At 37.1% G+C, this 17,474-nt stretch overlaps 2 protein-coding genes across 3 annotated transcripts in view; one reads left to right on the top strand and one right to left on the bottom strand.

Moving 5' to 3' along the window:
- The window catches only part of USP8 (ubiquitin specific peptidase 8), a 56,386-nt gene extending 48,082 nt beyond the window's left edge, over window positions 1-8,304 (top strand). The window contains exons 19-20 of the mRNA XM_014852473.3: window positions 5,133-5,265; window positions 5,436-8,304. Of these exons, the coding sequence (XP_014707959.3) occupies window positions 5,133-5,265; window positions 5,436-5,621 (319 nt within the window). The 3' untranslated portion in view covers window positions 5,622-8,304. The remainder of the gene's footprint in view (window positions 1-5,132; window positions 5,266-5,435) is intronic.
- Window positions 7,316-17,474, bottom strand: part of USP50 (ubiquitin specific peptidase 50) — a 32,120-nt gene continuing 21,961 nt past the window's right edge. For both annotated transcript variants that reach the window (XM_070501681.1, XM_014852489.3), the window contains exon 7: window positions 7,316-7,507. In XM_070501681.1, coding sequence (XP_070357782.1) covers window positions 7,316-7,507 — 192 coding nt within the window. The remainder of the gene's footprint in view (window positions 7,508-17,474) is intronic.

The following is a 17,474-nucleotide window of genomic DNA, read 5'->3' as shown; positions in this document are numbered from 1 at the left end:
TTTTATGGTTTCAGGTCTTACCTTCAAGTCTTTAATCCATTTTGAGTTAGTTTTTGTGTATGGTGTAACATAATAGTCTGCTTTCATTTTTTGCACAAGGCTGTCCAGTTTTCCCAACATCATTTATTGAAGAGACTTTCCTTTCTCCATTGTATGTTCTTGGCTCCTTTGTCAGAGGTTAACTGACCATAGATGTGTGGTTTTATTTCTGGGCTCTCAATTCTGTTCTTTCGATCTGTGTGTCTATTTTTGTGCCAGTACCATGCTGTTTTGATTACTATGGCTTTGGTAGTGTCTTTTGAAGTGAGAGATTGTGATGCCTCCAGCTTTGTTCTTTTTTTTCAGGATTGCTGTAGCTCTTTGGGGTCTTTTGTTTTTCCATATAAATTTTAGGATTGTTTATTCTATTTCCATGAAGAATGTCACTGGGATTCTGATTGGAATTACATTGAATCTGTAGATTGCTTTAGGCACTATGAGATTTTGACTGGGTTTATTTTTCCAATCCATGAGCATGGAATCTTTCTATTTCTTTATGTCATCTTTGATTTCTTTCAGTAATGTCTTATAGTTTTCAGTGTATAGATCTTTCACTTCCTTGGTTAAATTTATTCCTAGATATTTTATTCTTTTTGTTGCGATTGTAAATGGGATTGTATTCTTGACTTCTCTTTCTGCCAGTTTGTTATTAGTGTATAGAATTGCAAGTGATTTTTTGATGTTGATTTTGTACCCTGCAACTTTGCTGTACTTGTTGGTTATTTCCAATAGTTTTGTGATGGATTCTTTAGGGTTTTCTATAACAGAATGATGTCCACAAACAGCGAGAGTTTCTGTCTTCCTTTCCAATTTGGATTCCTTTTATTTATTTTTCTTGCCTAATTTCTCTGGCCAAAACCTCCAGTACTGTGTTGAATAGGAGTGGTGAGAGTGGGCACCCTTGTCTTGTTCCTGTTCTCAGAGGAAGGGCTTTCAGTTTTTCACCGTTAAGTATGATGTTGTCTGTGTGTTTGTCATGTATGGCCTTTATTATGTTGAGGTACTTTCCTTCTATGCCCATTTTATTGAGCGTTTTTGTCATAAATGGATGTTGGATCTTGTCAGATAACTTTCTCTGCAGCTCATGTGATTTTTATTCGTCGTTCATTAATGTGGTTTATGACATTGATTGATTTGCAGGTGTTGAACCATCCCTGCATCATGGTGTAAATCTCACTTGGTCGTGGTGTGTGATCCCTTTAATATATTGCTGTATTTGATTTGACGATATTTTGTTGAGGAATTCTCCATCTATGTTCGTTAGCAATATTGGCTTCTAATTTTCCTTCTTTGTGTTGTCCTTGTCTGGCTTTGGTATCAGGGTGATGTTGGCCTCATAGATTGAGTTAGGAAGTGTTCCAGCTTCTTCAGTTTTTGGAATAGTTTGAGAAGAATAGGTATTAAGTCTTCTTTGAATGTTTGCTAGAATTCTCCAGAGAAGCCATTTAGTCCTGGACTTTTGTTTTTTGGGAGGTTTTTGACTGCTGTTTGTATCTCTTCACTTGTGTATGATCTATTCAGATTCTTTATTTCTTGGTTCAGTTTTGGGAGGTTGTATGAGTCTAAGAATTTATCCATTTCTTCTAGGTTACCCTATTTGTTAGCATATAGTTTTTCATAGTATTATCTTATAATCCTTTGTATTTCTGTGGTATCTATTGTAATTTCTCCTCTTTCATTTTTAGTTTTATTTCTTTGTGCCTTCTCTCTTAGTCCAGCTAAGGTTTGTTAATTTTATCTTCTCAAAGAACCAGGTCTTAGTTTCACTGATCTTTCTATTGTTTTTTTAATCTCTATTTCATTTATTTTTGCTGTAATTCTTATTATTTCCCTCCTGCTGACTTTGGGCTTTGCTCTTCTTTTTCTGGTTCTATTAGCTGTAGTTTAAGATTATTTATTTGAGATTTTTCTTGTTTGTTGAGGTAGGCATGTATTGCTATAAATTTCTCTCTTAGTACCACTTTTGCCTCATCCTGTAAGAGTTGATATGTTCTGTTTTCATTTTCATTTGTCTCCAGGTATTTTTTTATTTCACCTTTGATTTCTTCATTGATCCAGTGGTTGTTCAATAGCCTATTGTTTAATCTCCACATATTTCCCAACTTTTTTCTTGTAGTTGATTTCTAGCTTCACAGCGTTGTGGTCAGAAAAGATGGTTGGGATGATTTCAATCTTGTTTTTTAATCTGTCCAGCCACTCTGTGTCTTTTGATTGGAGAATTCAATCCATTTACAATTAGAGTGATTTTTAATATATAAGGGCTTACTACTGCCATTCTCTCTCTCGTTTTCTGGTTGTTCTATATTTTGATTGTTTCTTTTCCCTTGTATTTCTGACTGCCATTTAAGTATGGTGGTTTTCTGTGACACTTTTCCCAGTTTTCTCTTTATTTATGGTTTGTGGCTCTGCTCTGATTTTTTGTTTAGTGGTTACCAGGAGGTTTGTATAAAAGATCTCATAGATGAAACAGTCCATTCTCTGATAGTCTCTTATCTCCATTAGCCTAAGCACGTTCCATCCCTTTCCTCTTCCCCTTCTGAGTTATTGTTGTCACAAATTATTCTTTTTTGTATTGTGAGTAAGTAGGAGGGCTTCCTTCATCATTTCTTGGAAGGGAGGTCTAGTGGTGATGAACTTGTCAGCTTTTGTTTATCTGGGAAAGCTTTTATTTCTCTGTTGTATCTGAAAGATACTTTCAGTGAATAGAATATTCTTTGCTGAAAATTTTTGTCTTTCAGTATTTTGAATATATCATTCCACTGTCTCCTAGCCTGTAAGGTGTCTGCCAAGAAATCCACTGAAAGCCTGATGGGGTTCCTTTGTAGGTTATTTTCTTCTGCCTTGCTGCCCTTAATATTTTTTCTTTGTCATAGACTCCTGCCAGTTTTAATATTATATGCCTTGGAGATGATCTTCTTGCATTGATGTAAATAGGAGTTCATGGTTTCATGTACTTGTAAGTCCAGTTCCTTCCCCAGGTTTGGGAACTTCTCAGCGCTTATTTCTTTGATCAAGCTCTCTGCCCCTTTCTCCCTCTTTTCTCCTCCTGGAATACCTATAATCTTTATGTTGCTTTTCCTAATTGAGTCAGATATTTCTTGAAGAATTTCTTCATTTTTTTAAAATCTTAGTTCTCTCTCCTTCTCCACTTGAAGCATTTCTGTATTTCTGTCTTCTAATTCACTAATTCTGTCCTCCAAACAGCTCTGTTTTTTATGGTTTCTACCTTATTTTTTATCTCATTAATTTTCTTGTTCATCTCCAGAATTTCTGTTTGGTTTTTTTCTAGAGCTTCAATCTCTGATGAAGTATTCCTAATGTTATTGAGCTCATTGAACTGTCTGAGTTTTCTTGTAACTCAATGAGTTTCTTTATAACAACTATTTTGAATTTGCTGTCATTTAGACTGTAAACTTCTGTGACTTCAGGATGGGTTTCTGGAGACTTGTCTTTTTCCTTCTGCTGGGAAGTGTTACTGTTGCTCTTCATAGTGTTTGATGAGTTGGTCCTTTGCTGATGCACTTGTGGTAGTATCAGGTCACAGGTTCCACCTGCCACCACTGGGGGCCAGGGGATGACAGGAGCTGTGTTTTCTGATCTCATGCCATCTGCTGGTAGCTGTGCTGGTAGCACCGCTCTCTGTTTGCATGGGCTGGCGACAGCCACTTAGCAGGTTGTGTTCACACAGGCAGGGCTGCTGCATTCGCAGGTGGTTCGGCTGAGCTACTGCGCTTGTTGGGTGGGGCACTTATGCTGGGACTGAGCTGCTGCCACTTGCTGGAGAGCGTTCCCACAGGCAGGGCCGCTGTGGTTCATTGAGCACTCCTGCAGGCCGGGCTGCCACTCTGAAAGCGTTCACACACAGGCCAGGCTGCCCCACGTCCACTTACAGTAGCACTGGGCCGGCCCCTCTGTGAGGATCCATGACCTGGCTTGCTGCCACCAGGGAGAGGAAGGGATGTGCTCACCTAGTTCCACTGCCTCCTGGGGATCCAGGCCACCCACCTTCAGAGGTATGGCCGCAATGCCATTGTTGAATGCAGACATGTTTTTGTCCAGATTTTTCCAGCTGATGAAAAAGATCTAGCCCTGTAGTGGTAGAAGGACTAATGGTGAAGTTGTGAAACGCATCCCAGGATTTTTGCTCTGATTCTTTCGTCTATTTGTAATCTATCTGTGGAGCGATAACTTGGAGTCATTTTTTTGAAAACCTTTTTAAAAGGAAGTTTCATCTTTTTATTGAGAGCTGTAGTTTTTGTTTCAAAGAAAGCATTTCTATTTTAATTTGTTTCATCTTGTGTTATTGGAGATTCTTAGGCAGTTACTTATGTTAATTTCAACATTGACATGTTCAAATTCCTCTTGTGTAAACCAAACAAAAGCTTATTATATCTGTTGTCCTTTTCTTCTTCTTGAGGATTGTGAAGGTATAAACATTCTATAAATGATTACACATTTGTTCTGTTAAAATTTTTAATGCTGCATATTGCTCTTGGAGACTATCTAAAAATATAAATGGTTCAGAATTCAATTTTTAAAAGATAATTCTGAAATAACCATAATACACCAACTAAAATACCAGTATTTTGGTGTTTAAAGCAGCAGAGTGTGCCAGGATAATGGAGTGCCATTCTTTCAGTCACTAGTCTTCATGCTTGCAGTTTCCAGCTGTATTTTCCCCAGACATATAAGTTTAAATCTCAAGCAGCTGTCCTCAGTCTTTCCTCCATACTTTGTGGTGCTTAGCATTATAAATATGGCTTTTCAGACTTTCTATCTCTGTAGAAGATTCATCTAACAGTTCTAACTGGCTTAAGGATAAAGGGACCAAGGTGTGGCCCTGCCTCCACCACTCTAGGTGTTTGACCTTGGGCAAGTCATGTAATGTCTGTGTGCCTCAGTTTCCTCATTTGTAAAATGGAAATGAAACCAAATGTCTTTAACAGGTCCCTGCACTACAAAAATTCTGTGTGTGTGTTTGAAATGGATTTTATGATTCTGGCTAAAAAATCTAGATTGTTAATGAATGAATTAGAGTTCATTCTGATGTCTTTGGTCTGTCAGTATAATTGCTATAATATTTTGCTCTATAGTTTCTCCTACGATGGCAGATGGAAGCAGAAATTACAGACATCTGTGGACTTCCCATTAGAAAATCTTGACTTGTCACAGTATGTTATTGGTCCAAAGAACAATTTGAAGAAATACAATTTGTTTTCTGTTTCAGTAAGTATCTTATTGAACTAAATACTTTTTCTTTTGACACAAACTAAAAAAACAAGAGTTTCAAGTGGTTCCTTACCTCTTAGGAAAGGAAGAACAATGTAAAGCTTTGAAATTAGAGATAGATTTTAAATAATTCAATTTGCACTAATTTTCTGTCTTGTTTGACACAGAATCACTACGGTGGACTGGACGGAGGCCACTACACTGCCTACTGTAAAAATGCAGCAAGACAGCGGTGGTTTAAATTTGATGATCACGAAGTGTCTGATATCGCCATTTCTTCTGTGAAATCTTCAGCAGCTTATATCCTCTTTTATACTTCATTGGGACCACGAGCAATTGATGTAGCCACATAAGGAGAAGCAGGTTATAAGCTAGTTATCTTTTAAAAGGCTGAGCGACACAACTCCTGAAATGCTTATAAAGATACTGGATGGCTATAGCTGGCCATTTAGAGGAATTCTAGGACAGTGGGAGTTGTGTTACTATCACCATATATTTCAGGTCAGTGCTATTATCAAAAAACTGACTAATGACATTTAACAAGTATTGCAGTAAGCATTCCTTACAGGTACCATTTAATTCAAAACAAGTTTTTTAGTTTGCTCCAAAGTTAAAATAACTAGCTAAGCATTATTATTCTACTGGTGTAGAAACCATTGTATCCTTTATTTTCCTTTTCACTGTTATGGCCTTTTCACATTTCTAAACCCCAGCTTGATCCTATGAATACTGCAGAATGATGTAAAGCAGATAGGAATGTATGTGTATATATTTATTGCACACTTGCACATCAAATCGATGTACATAGTATAATATGTGGTCCTTCTGTGAAGCCTAGAACTCAGAGGATTGCTTTTTTTTTTCTTTTGGCCTATGAGTACAGTGCTTTCTTAGGGAAATGACAGGGCAAAGCTATTTTTCTGTTAGCTTTGGGCTGTATTTGTGCACTAAATCTTTACTCTAAAAAAATAAATGGAAACTTTTCTTTAATTTTTTAAAATGAGAATTTTCATTTACACCTACATTAAAATCTTAATGAGAAAAATCATTTAAAACGTTGTAAGTGTTCTGTCTTTAATTTTATATTATCAAACCTAGGACAGTAGCACTGCAGACTTGATACACACACACTCTTTATCCCACTGCATTGACTTCATATTCAGTTTACTTTTCCTGTTGCCTCAGGACTTGATTCCACTCTTCCTTCAACTTGACCCAGAACTGCATATAGCACTTAGGATTCTCAGAGCTGGGAGTCAAAATAAGATATAACTTAACACCCAGCCTTATTCTATCAAGAGTAGTAAAATTGTTAGGATTAAGATAAAAGGGGATTGAGTCAGGCAAAGTGAACTGCATTACAAACCCCATTTTTACAAAGTGATGTATTAAAAGGGATAGAGGAGTTTAAAATTTATCATTTACATCAGGGACTCAGTTGCTATAGATGAAGTCAATAAAAACACTCTGAATAAAAGTAAAATTCTAAAGGTGTTTCTAAAAGATGTCGCTGCTAGTGGACTCGCAGCCAGAAGATGAAAGGATGGGTTTTGAACTGTAAAGTGACAACTTTTCATGTTCTACAATTAGTCTAAGGGACTTACAGTGTCTTGGCTAAGTTATCTAATCAATTAAATATTTTCAAGTCACATTCTTAAGTGCACAGAGCCACTTCAACAAAAGTTATTTTGGTTTAGCTCCATGAAGTTATCTTTGGAAAATAGTTTCTTGGATATATATGATTATGAAATATTTTATGATAAAAATCCACCCTAATAAACATTAAATTTTGAAGCCTGAACTCAGTACATAACCTGCAGTGCTTTGAAGGCCCCATCCATTAGCAGTGCGGCATTTTCGTGCTGCCTTTTTCAATGGACCAGGACCCATCTTCTTTACTACAGACTTATAAAAAGATTGCATAATATTCCAGAAAGACTTAAAAATGGCAGTGATACAAGTAAGTTGCACGAGTTTAATGACAAAGCAAAACTTCAGTACCAGTTTCTGATTGCTTGTTTTGCAATTTTCAGGAAACACCATTTTTCTAGCTCTTGCATTTTTGTGTGGGTATAGAAAAGGGCTGGCAGCTATAGAACAGGAGATATGCTGTAGCGGTTTGAACTGAAGTATCTGGAATCTCACTGACTCGTGTGTCATCAAAGCTGTACCAGGCGTGGGTCACTGAGTTCTTGCAGAAAGCTGTGTAGTGGCCGCCATCCAGATCACCAAAGTGGTTCTAGGGGAGGAAGGAATTTCAGACTTAGTATTCACATGCTATTGAAACAAAAAAGGTAAAGCCAAAAAATATTTTTCCTTATTAATTGTCTCTAATAATTAAAAGGAAATGATAATTTTGTTAAATCATACATATCACCTGATTGCTATATTGCTTTTCATTTCATTGAACTGCTTATATATTGTGCCCATTGACTATCTAACAGAATCTGTGAATGAAATAGGATAGTATTTAGTAGTATCTAGTATTTATCAGTTAATACTTACCGAACATTAACTGTACATAGACTACTAAACATTAAAGGAAATTTTAAAGTAAGTAAAAAGATAATCATCTTTCCTAAATGAGCTTATAGTTTAATTTTGAAGATAGATAGGCTAAGATAGATCTGAAAAAAGGCATTTAACATTGGAACAAGACATCTAAACAACTGCATATTGCTACTACACAATTTAAGCAGGTTGTGCAGCAACAGCTCCCTCAGTCACCTAGAGTCCAAGAGGAACCCATTCCATTCTCTTTTTCCTGCATCTTTGCTAACCCTGTAAAGGAATGTTTGAACAGACACTGGAGAACCTCACTTCTCAGAAGGTGGCATGTTGAAGAGCAAGGGTCAACAAACCATTTGCCCATGGGCCAGATCCAGCCCACTGCCTGTCTTTGTATGGCCTGTGAGTTAAGAATACATTTTATATTTTTATATGGTTGAAAAAAATTAAATGAATAATATTTTGTGATGTGAAAATTATGCGAAATGCAAATTTCAGTATCTTTAAATAAAGTTTCATGGGAACACAGCCATGCTTGTTCGTTTATGTGTTTCAGTGGCTACTTTCACACTACAACAGTAAAGTTGAATAGTTGCAGTAGAGACCATATGGCCTGTAAAGCCTAAAATATTTACTCTCTGGACTTTTACAGAATAAGTTTGCTGACCCCTGGTGTAGAGGGAAGAAAATGGATTTTTATGGTCAATTCTGACTGTCAGTTCAGCTCTAATACTACCCAGTGACCTTAAGGAAATTATTTCACCTTTCTGAGCTTTAATTCCTCCATCTATGAAAATGGGGTAATAAGACCTGTCTTGTATTATACAGCTATTATCAGGTATCTCTTACATTATAGAGCTAGCACATAGGAATTAACTTATTAAATGTTCCCTTAGCTTTATCTTCCACACCTTTCTCCTTACATTTTAGAGAAATATCCCAGAGCTGACAGGTAAAGATCCAGGCTCTGGTCCTGGTCCTGGTCCTTGCCATGTGATTTTAAGCTGACATGCTCCAGCTTTCTTCTCTATAAAATGGTACCCATAATCGTGTGATGTTATGTGATTGAGAAAAACAACATCTGGTGGGTATGTAGTGCCCAGAAGATGAAGCAAGCTTCTGAAGTGATTGGACCACAGCTGGAGTATTCACGTTCAGTTGTGATGACAATGTAAAAACAAGATACAGAAGAGGGTGAAGCTTCTTCTTAGACTTCCATTTCCAACACTTAACAGCTAGGCTTAGTTACAAAACTGTAAGAAATGCTGGATTAAACATGGTAAGCGCCCTTTGGAATATACTTTAAAGACTGTGTAGTTAGAGTAAGCCCCAGGGGCCAAAACTGAGGCAATAAGAGTCGCATGATGTGTGGTTGATGCCGTGACTACCCAAAGACAGTTCCTGGTCTAACCAGGGTGCTTAGGTTTTAAAGGTCACACAAGGACAGGAGGTAAAGTCTTAGGTCCCTGCAAGGTGAGGAGTTGGATTGAGATCCACACACATGCCAGGACTCTGAAAGAGACTCGCTCTCAATTAAAGGATAAACTAGTGGGGATAATCCATCCTTTAGTGCTTGTCTTAGCTTAGGCTCTGGGTGCAGAGACTAAAAGTCATTCCTGGGAATTTGTTACTGCAGACCCGCCTTCTCATTGGTTTGGGATTCAAATTTACACTACCTATGTGGTCTCAGAATCTTGTGAGTTTAATGTAAGAAGTATTTTGGGGGCGTTTTGCAGATGGAAAGAGTTCCTTTCTGGATTGATGCACCTTAATTAGGCACAGGATACCCACATATAAAACCCCCATGATGTTGAGCTCAAAACTACAGAACAAACAAGGAAATGGTTCACCATAAGTAAGGGTCAGAAGGCAATAAATAGCAAGGTTAAACCCCCAAGGACTTTAGATAATGGAATTATCAGATAGAGACTGCAAAGTATACTTAAAATTGTAGACACTTAAGAAGGAAACTAATTTTAAAAAACTAGAACTTCTAGAAATGAAAAATATAATAACTTGAAATTAAAAATTTAGTGTAGAGAGGCCAGCCCTGTGGCCAAGTGGTTAAAGTTCCACACACTCTGCCTCAATGGCTCAGGTTCGTGGGTTCGGATCCTGGGCACAGACCTACTCCACTCATAAACCATGCTGTGGAGGCACCCCCACGTACAAAATAGAGGAAGATTGGAGCAGATGTTAGCTCAGGGACAATCTTCCTCACCAAAAAAAAATGTAGTGTAGAGATTAAATAGTACATAGAATTGAAGAGAAAAAGAATAAACTAAAAATGAATTTGAGGAAATCACCCTGAATGCAGTAGTGATGGAAAATTGAATGAGAAGATGCAGTATATGCCTAGCAGACATTCTAGAAAAGGGGACTAGACAGTAGAGGAGCAAGACAATATTAAAAGTGATAGTGACTGAAAAATGAAAGACACGGATCTGCAAATTTAGGAAATACAACAAACCAAGGATAAGTTAAAATAATACAGAAGATCGACAAAAGCAAAGAGAAAAATTTTTTAAGTAACCAGAAAGAAAAGATTGCCCAGGAAAGACTGATAACATGATGGTAGAACTTCTCCATGGCAGCCACAGAAACCAGAAATAAAATAGCTTCAAAATGATGAAAAATAATTGTTAATCTAGAATTTGGTTTCTAGTTAAATTACTCAAGAATCAAAGTGAACTAAAGACTTCTTCAGTCAGAGATTGGGAGACTAGGATAACAGACCCTCACTGACAAGTCTACTGAAATATATCCCTCATGAATAAATGAATAGAGATGGAAGAAATGATATAATATAGCAAAAAAATTGGGAAAGAGCCTGGTAAATCTAACCCAACATGAACTGTATAAAATCATGATAAATGTCTACTTTGGAGGCACAGTAGTCTCCCCTTATTTGCAGTCTCGCTTTCTTCAGTTTCACTTACCTCCAGTCAACAGTGTCCAAAAATATTAAGTGGAAAATTCCAAAAATAAACAATTCATAAGTCTTAAATTGCACACCATTCTGCATAGTGTGATGATATCTCACACTGTGCTACCCAGGACACGAATCGTCCCTTTGTCCAGTGTATGCAGGCTGTATACACCACCTGCCCATTAGTCACTTAGAAGCCGTCTCGGTTATCAGATCGACTGTGGAGTTACTGCAGTGCTTGTGTTCAAGTCAACCTTATTTTACTTAATAACAGCCCCAAAGCTCAAGGGCAGTGATGCTGGCAATTCGGACATTCCAACAAGAAGTTGTAAAGTGCTTCCCTTAGGTGGAAAAGTGAAAGTTCTCAACTTAATAAGGAAAGAAAAAAATCGCATGCTGAAGTTGCTAAGATCTATGGTAACTTTTATTACAGTATACTGTTCTAATTGTTCTATTATTAATTGTTAATCTCTTACTGTGCCTAATTTATAAATTAAGCTTTATCACAGGTGTGTAATGTATAGGAAAAACCTAGTGCATATAGGGTTCAGCACTAGCCGCAGTTTCAGGCATCCACGGGGGGTCTTGCAGTGTACCCATGCAGCTAAGGGGAGACCACTGTAGATATAAAAAAGTTAAAACTAGAATGCAAGAGAGCAATAGTAGTAGTTCGATCATCAGAACAATGTTCTAAGATCCTTCCATTTTTTGAGAGAAAAGGACAGGGATCTTAATTAACTTTAGGTTTTAAGTCAAGTATGGCAGCTGAAGTTTTAAGGCTAATTGGAAAAGAATCTAAATAATATGTATAACCTCCAAAGCTGTAGAGGGAAAATAAAGAAAACTATCAATTTAGTACTAGACAAGAAAAAGGGGGGAGATGACTAGAGAAATCAGATTAAGGACACAAGATGACAACAGAAACAAATGCAAGTTTATTATTTGTTCAAATATAAGGAAATATGCTAAACTTAGAGATTGACAGGTTGGATTTTTAAAATTCAGTTCTATGCTTTACACTATTTAACATTCAGAAATCAGAAAGGTTAAATTTAAAGGGATGGAAAAAAGATAGAGTAGGTAGATACTACAAAAAGAAAGCTGGAATAGCTACATAAATATCAGTTAAGATGGACTTAAAGACAAAAAGCATTATAAATGATACAAAGAGTCACTTTATAATGAAAAAAGGTTTAAGACACCAAAAGATTATAATTCTAAACAATGCACCTAATAAAATAGATTTATTAAAAAAAATTGACAACTCTGGGGCTGGCTCTGTGGCCGAGTGGTGAAGTTCGAGTGCTCCGCTTTGGTGGCCCAGGGTTTTGCCAGTTCGAAGCCTGGGCGCAGACATGGCACCACTCATTAGGCCACGCTGAGGCGGCGTCCCACATGCCACAACTGGAAGGACCCACAACTAAAAATACACAACTATGTACCGGGGGACTTTGGGGAGGAAAAAAAATAAAATCTTTTAAAACAAAAAAATTTACAACTCTGAGGAAATTTTGACTAGTATACCATCATAATGGTATATATTTATTATATACTATAAGATATATATATATTTATATCTAAGATAATAAAGAATGACCAAGTTATATTTAGCTCAGCAATGCAAGGGTAGTAAAATTAGAAAATCTATAAATGGAATTGACAATATTAACAAATTTAAAAGGGTTCACAGGCGCCATCTCATCTCAGTTACTGTGGGAAAAAAGATTTAATAAAATTCAGCACCTTTGCAAACATGCACAAAAACTGTTAGCAAACCACAGTAAAAGGAAGTATCCAAAACCTGATAAAGTGTAGGTATTAAAAACTTACAGCGTGTCATTCTTGATTATTCTCTTTAAAATGGAGGGGAAAAAAGACTCCAACACATTTCTTTCAACTATCAATTAATCAAACAGACAAAAAATATTAGTATAGAGGTAGCTTTGAACAACCCAAGCTAAGTTCCATGACATAAAGAACATAGCTCCTATAAATAGAAACACACAAGTCTCAACAAATGTAAAAGGATGTTTCATACAGATTATAATCTTTAAACACAAATACAATAAAATTAGCAGTCAATACAAAAAGATATGCCTCCAAAATTCTCATACTTTTGGAAATTTAAAAAAAACATAAATTATTATAGTGAATAGTAAGTCATAATGTAAATTATAAAAACAAACAGTAATGAAAATGCTATATCAAAACATAGGATGCTATATCTGAGACTGTCTTTAAAATAGTATGGTGCAGGGAGGGGAGTATTACAGATGAGTTGATCGCACATCTATAAAGCTGGGTGATGGATGCATGAGGTTCATTATACTGTCCTCTCTATTTTGTATATGTTTGAAACATTCCATAATCGAAAAGGTGGTAGGCAGTGAAAGTGGTATCTAGAGAGACATTTGTAGTTTTAAATGCTTACATTTGAAAGAACAGACTGAATGCTAATGAAGTAAGCACCCAATTTAAAATATTAAAACATAAGAGAATAAACCCAAAGTAGAAGGAAAGAGATAGTAAAATAAGAATAACTAACAAAGCAGAAAAGAAAGATGTAATAAGGAAGATTAAAAAGGCAAAACTTGGTCCTTTGAAAAAACTTAAATAATATGGACATTAATAAAAAGATTGATCAAGACAAAAAGAGACAAGGCAATGATAAGTCAATACAACTAGAAATGAAGAAAGCTGTTATAGCTACAGATCCAGCAGAAATTTAAAAACATTTTTTGATACCCTGAAAAACTTATGCCAACAAACTGAAAACTTCAATGAACTACACAAATATCCAGAAAATTATAACTTAAAACAACTGACGGAAGAAGAAAATACAAAGCCTGAATAGACCTACAAACGTTAAAGAAATTACATCACTAGTTAAAAATCTTCCCTCAAAGGGAACAGCAGGCCCAGATGGGTTTACAATTGAGTTCTATCAATCCTTCAAGAAACTTTTCTTTACAGACTTACACAAACTTCTGTAGTGAAGAAGAGGAAGAAAAGCTCCTCTAACTCATGAGGTCAGGATAACCTTGATACCCAACCTAGACAAAGACAGTGTGAGGAGGGAAAGCACACATCACTCACATTCAAGAGGATAGATGCAAAAATCTTAAAATGTATTAAACCAAATCCAGCAAAATATATCTAAGATAATAAATAATGACCAAATTGTACTTATCCGGCAATCCAAAGGTAGTAAAATTAGAAAACCTATAAATGTAATTGACCATATTAACAGATTAAAAGGGTTCAGGGGAGCCATAGCATTTCAATTATTGTGGGGGAAAAAGACAATAAAATTCAACACCTTTGCAGACACGCACAAAAACGGTTAGCAAAGCCAGAATAGAAGAAAGTATCCAAAACCTGATAAAGTGTAGCTTCTAAAAACTTACAGCAAGTATCAGTCTGGATTATTTCCTTTAAAATCAAGAAACAAAGGATATTCACTCAAGATGGTGATGTAGGAGGACCCTGGACTCACCTCCTCCCAGGGACACCCTGAGAAATCAACAAGGCTTGAATCCATGAGCCACACAAGGCTATAACGATCTGAGAAGGGGCTCTTAGGGGCTCACACCCTTGGATTTACCTGGCCCAGGGCTCAGTGGAGAGGCAGCCAATTGAAAGGCACCCAGACTTTATGTGAATGAGGCTCACTTGCTAATCTTAAAGCATGGGCCCAAGGGGCAGGCATCTAATTTAGCATACATCTAGGGACCAGCTAGCTGGCAGGCACTATCTTCAAATTCTCTCTGCCTTGCTCTAGCCAATGGAAGCCATCTTTCTTTCTTTTTCTTTCTCCTGGCAGGTGCTGTCTATACTCTCCCTCTGCCTCATTCCAGCAGTGGGTGCCCATCTTCATGGTCTCCCCAAGACACGCTCCAGAGTGCCATTATGTCCTGGAGGAGAGCTTTCACATACAACTGGTGGCCTAGTTTTTCTGGATGCCACCCAGGAGATGCCCCTTGCTCACCTGGCTCTGGCAGCCAGAGGGGCTTGTGTTCTTGTATCCCACAGGATTGTAACAATAAGAGAGACAGGTCTTGGCAGACTACCACTCCCAGGGAACTGCACAGACAGCAGACTGAAACATACCTTTCTGTGAAAGAGGCCTATTTGCTTGTCTAAGAGCTTTGGTCTGAGGAGCAAGCTTAGGTTTGGCTCACAACAAGGAACCAGCAGAGGTGCCCTCAGGGACATAGGTTGGTGGATGCCATCTTTCTGCTCTCCCTCTGCCTTGCTCCAGCTCACCAGTATCTTCCAGAATGTAGCTTATACATTTGTCTGGAGCCCCAATTTTTGTGACTGTTCTCCAGGGTCAGCTCCAGATCACTTGGCTATGGTGGCCAGGAGGGCTTATTCTTCCAGTCCCACAGGACTGTACATATTTACATACCTTCAAAGCTGCTGCCTGGACGCTTGGCATCCAATCAGCCTGAATCCAGGTGCTGACTGACATCCCCACTTTGGGGCACTGACAGGTCTTGGCACACCCTCAACTACTGGGAGCCATTAAAAATAAAACAGGCTGCTTGAGGAATCACAAAGATTTTAAGGACAACCAAGAACCAGAGCAGAGTTGACAACAAGGTTCATCTCCTACATGAGGCCACTCCTTCAAGACTGCACAAAGTGGCTGTTTCACTTAATGCATAAAAAGCAATACAGAGAGTCAAGGAAAATGAGGAAACAAAGGAATATGTTCCAAATGAAAGAACAACATGAAACCTCAGGAAAAAAACCTTAACAAAACAGAGATAAGTAATTCACCTGATAAAGAGTTCAAAGTAACAGTCATAAAGACGCTCATCAATCTTGGAAGAATTCATGAACACAACGAAAATGTCAACAAAGAGATAGAAAATATAAGGAAGTACCAAAGTCACAGAGCTGAAGAATACAGTAATTCAACTGAAAAATACACTAGAGGAATTCAACAGCAGACTAGATGAAGCAGAAGAAAGGTTCAGTGAAGTCGAAGACAGGACAGTGGAACTCACCCAATCAGAGCAGCAAAAAGAAAACAATGGAAAAAAGTGAAGACAGCTTAAGGGACTTATGGAACAACATCAAGTGGACTAATTAACATTTGCATTAAAAGGGTCCTAGAAGGACAAGAGAGAGAGAAAGTGGCAGAAAACTTATTTGAAGAAATAATGGCTGAAAACTTCCCTAACTTGGGGAACAAAAATGACATCCAGATTCAGGAAGCTCAGAGAGTTCCACATGAGATAAATGCAAAGACACCCACACCAAGACACATTATAATTAAAATGTCAAAAGTTAAAGACAAGGAGATAACCTTAAAAGCAGCAAGGGAAAAACAACTTGTTAATGTACAAGGGAACCTCAATAAGATTATCGGTAGGTTTTTCAGCAGAAATTTTGCAGGCCAGAAGGGAGTGGCACAATATATTCAACACATACTGGAGGTTCTAGCCAGAGCAGTAAGACAAGAAAAAGAAATATGACACACAATAATTGGAAAGAAAAAAACAAAACTGACATTTGCAAAGGAGAAATAGACAAATTATTAGAAATAATGAGAGTTTAACAAGGTGGCTGGAAATGGTAAAACAAAAAATCATTTCTATGTACCAGCCATAAATAGTTAATTTTTTAACATGATATTTACAATAGGCACAAAAATAACAAAGTACTTAGGAATAACTATAAGGAAAGATGTACAAGACCTCTGTGGAGGAAATTATAAAACTTTATTGAATGATAATAAAGAAAGCCCTAGATAGGGCTGGCCCAGTGGCACAGCAGTTAAGTTCACACATTCTGCTTCAGCAGCCCAGGGTTCACCAGTTCAGATCCTGGGTGCAGACATGGCACTGCTTGGCAAGCCATGCTGTGGCAGGCGTCCCACATATAAAGTAGAGGAAGATGGGCATGGAGGTTAGCTCAGGGCCAGTCTTCCTCAGCAAAAAGAGGGGGATTGGCAGCAGATGTTAGCTCAGGGCTAATCTTCCTCAAAAAAAAAAAAGAAAGAAAGAAGAAAGCCCTACATAAATGGAGAGATGTTCTATTGTTCATGGACTGGAAACTAAATTCTCTCTCAATAGTCAATGTAATGAAAATATCATAGACTTTCTTTTTTTTATTAAGGAAACTGACAAGAGCCATGAATAGTCAAAATATTCTTGAACAAAATGAGAAAGAAGTTGTGACGGCAATGGTTTAGGGGAAGGGTGGTGGTGGTTCTTGTTCTACTAGATATCAAGATTTATTTTAGAGCTATAGTAATCAAGACAGTGTGAAATTAGCTCAAGTGTAAAACAACTGACCAATAGACACATGGCCTAGAAAAGAAGGTAGCACTGTGAATTACTGGGGAAAAGAGGGTGCTAGGACATTTGGTTATTTATATGGAAAAACACCACATTTTCATAAAAAGTGCAAAACAAAAAATTTAAAACTTTTAGAAGACACAGGAAAATATCTTTGTAACTGCGGATTGGAAAGGATTTCTTAAAAGACACACAGAAAAGAACTAACTAGAAAAGATTGATATTGATGTTTCCACTAAATTAAGATGAAAAATTCTGTTCATCAGAAGTTACTATAAGACATAACAACCAAACGCAGTTTGTGAATTTTGAATAGATTCTGGTCTTTGAAAGAAATCCAGCTATATAGAAAAACATCAGAGTAATTGGGGACATTTGAAAATGGATTTACGAATAAAAGTGATAGAATTTTTAATTTTCTTACATTATAATACTGGTATCGTGTGTATGTGGGAGAA

This window comes from Equus asinus, chromosome 2 (assembly GCF_041296235.1).
Source record: "Equus asinus isolate D_3611 breed Donkey chromosome 2, EquAss-T2T_v2, whole genome shotgun sequence".
NCBI classification, from domain to species: domain Eukaryota; kingdom Metazoa; phylum Chordata; class Mammalia; order Perissodactyla; family Equidae; genus Equus; species Equus asinus.
The sequence above is the reverse complement of the archived record's forward strand: the minus strand, read 5'-3'. Positions and strand labels throughout refer to the sequence as shown.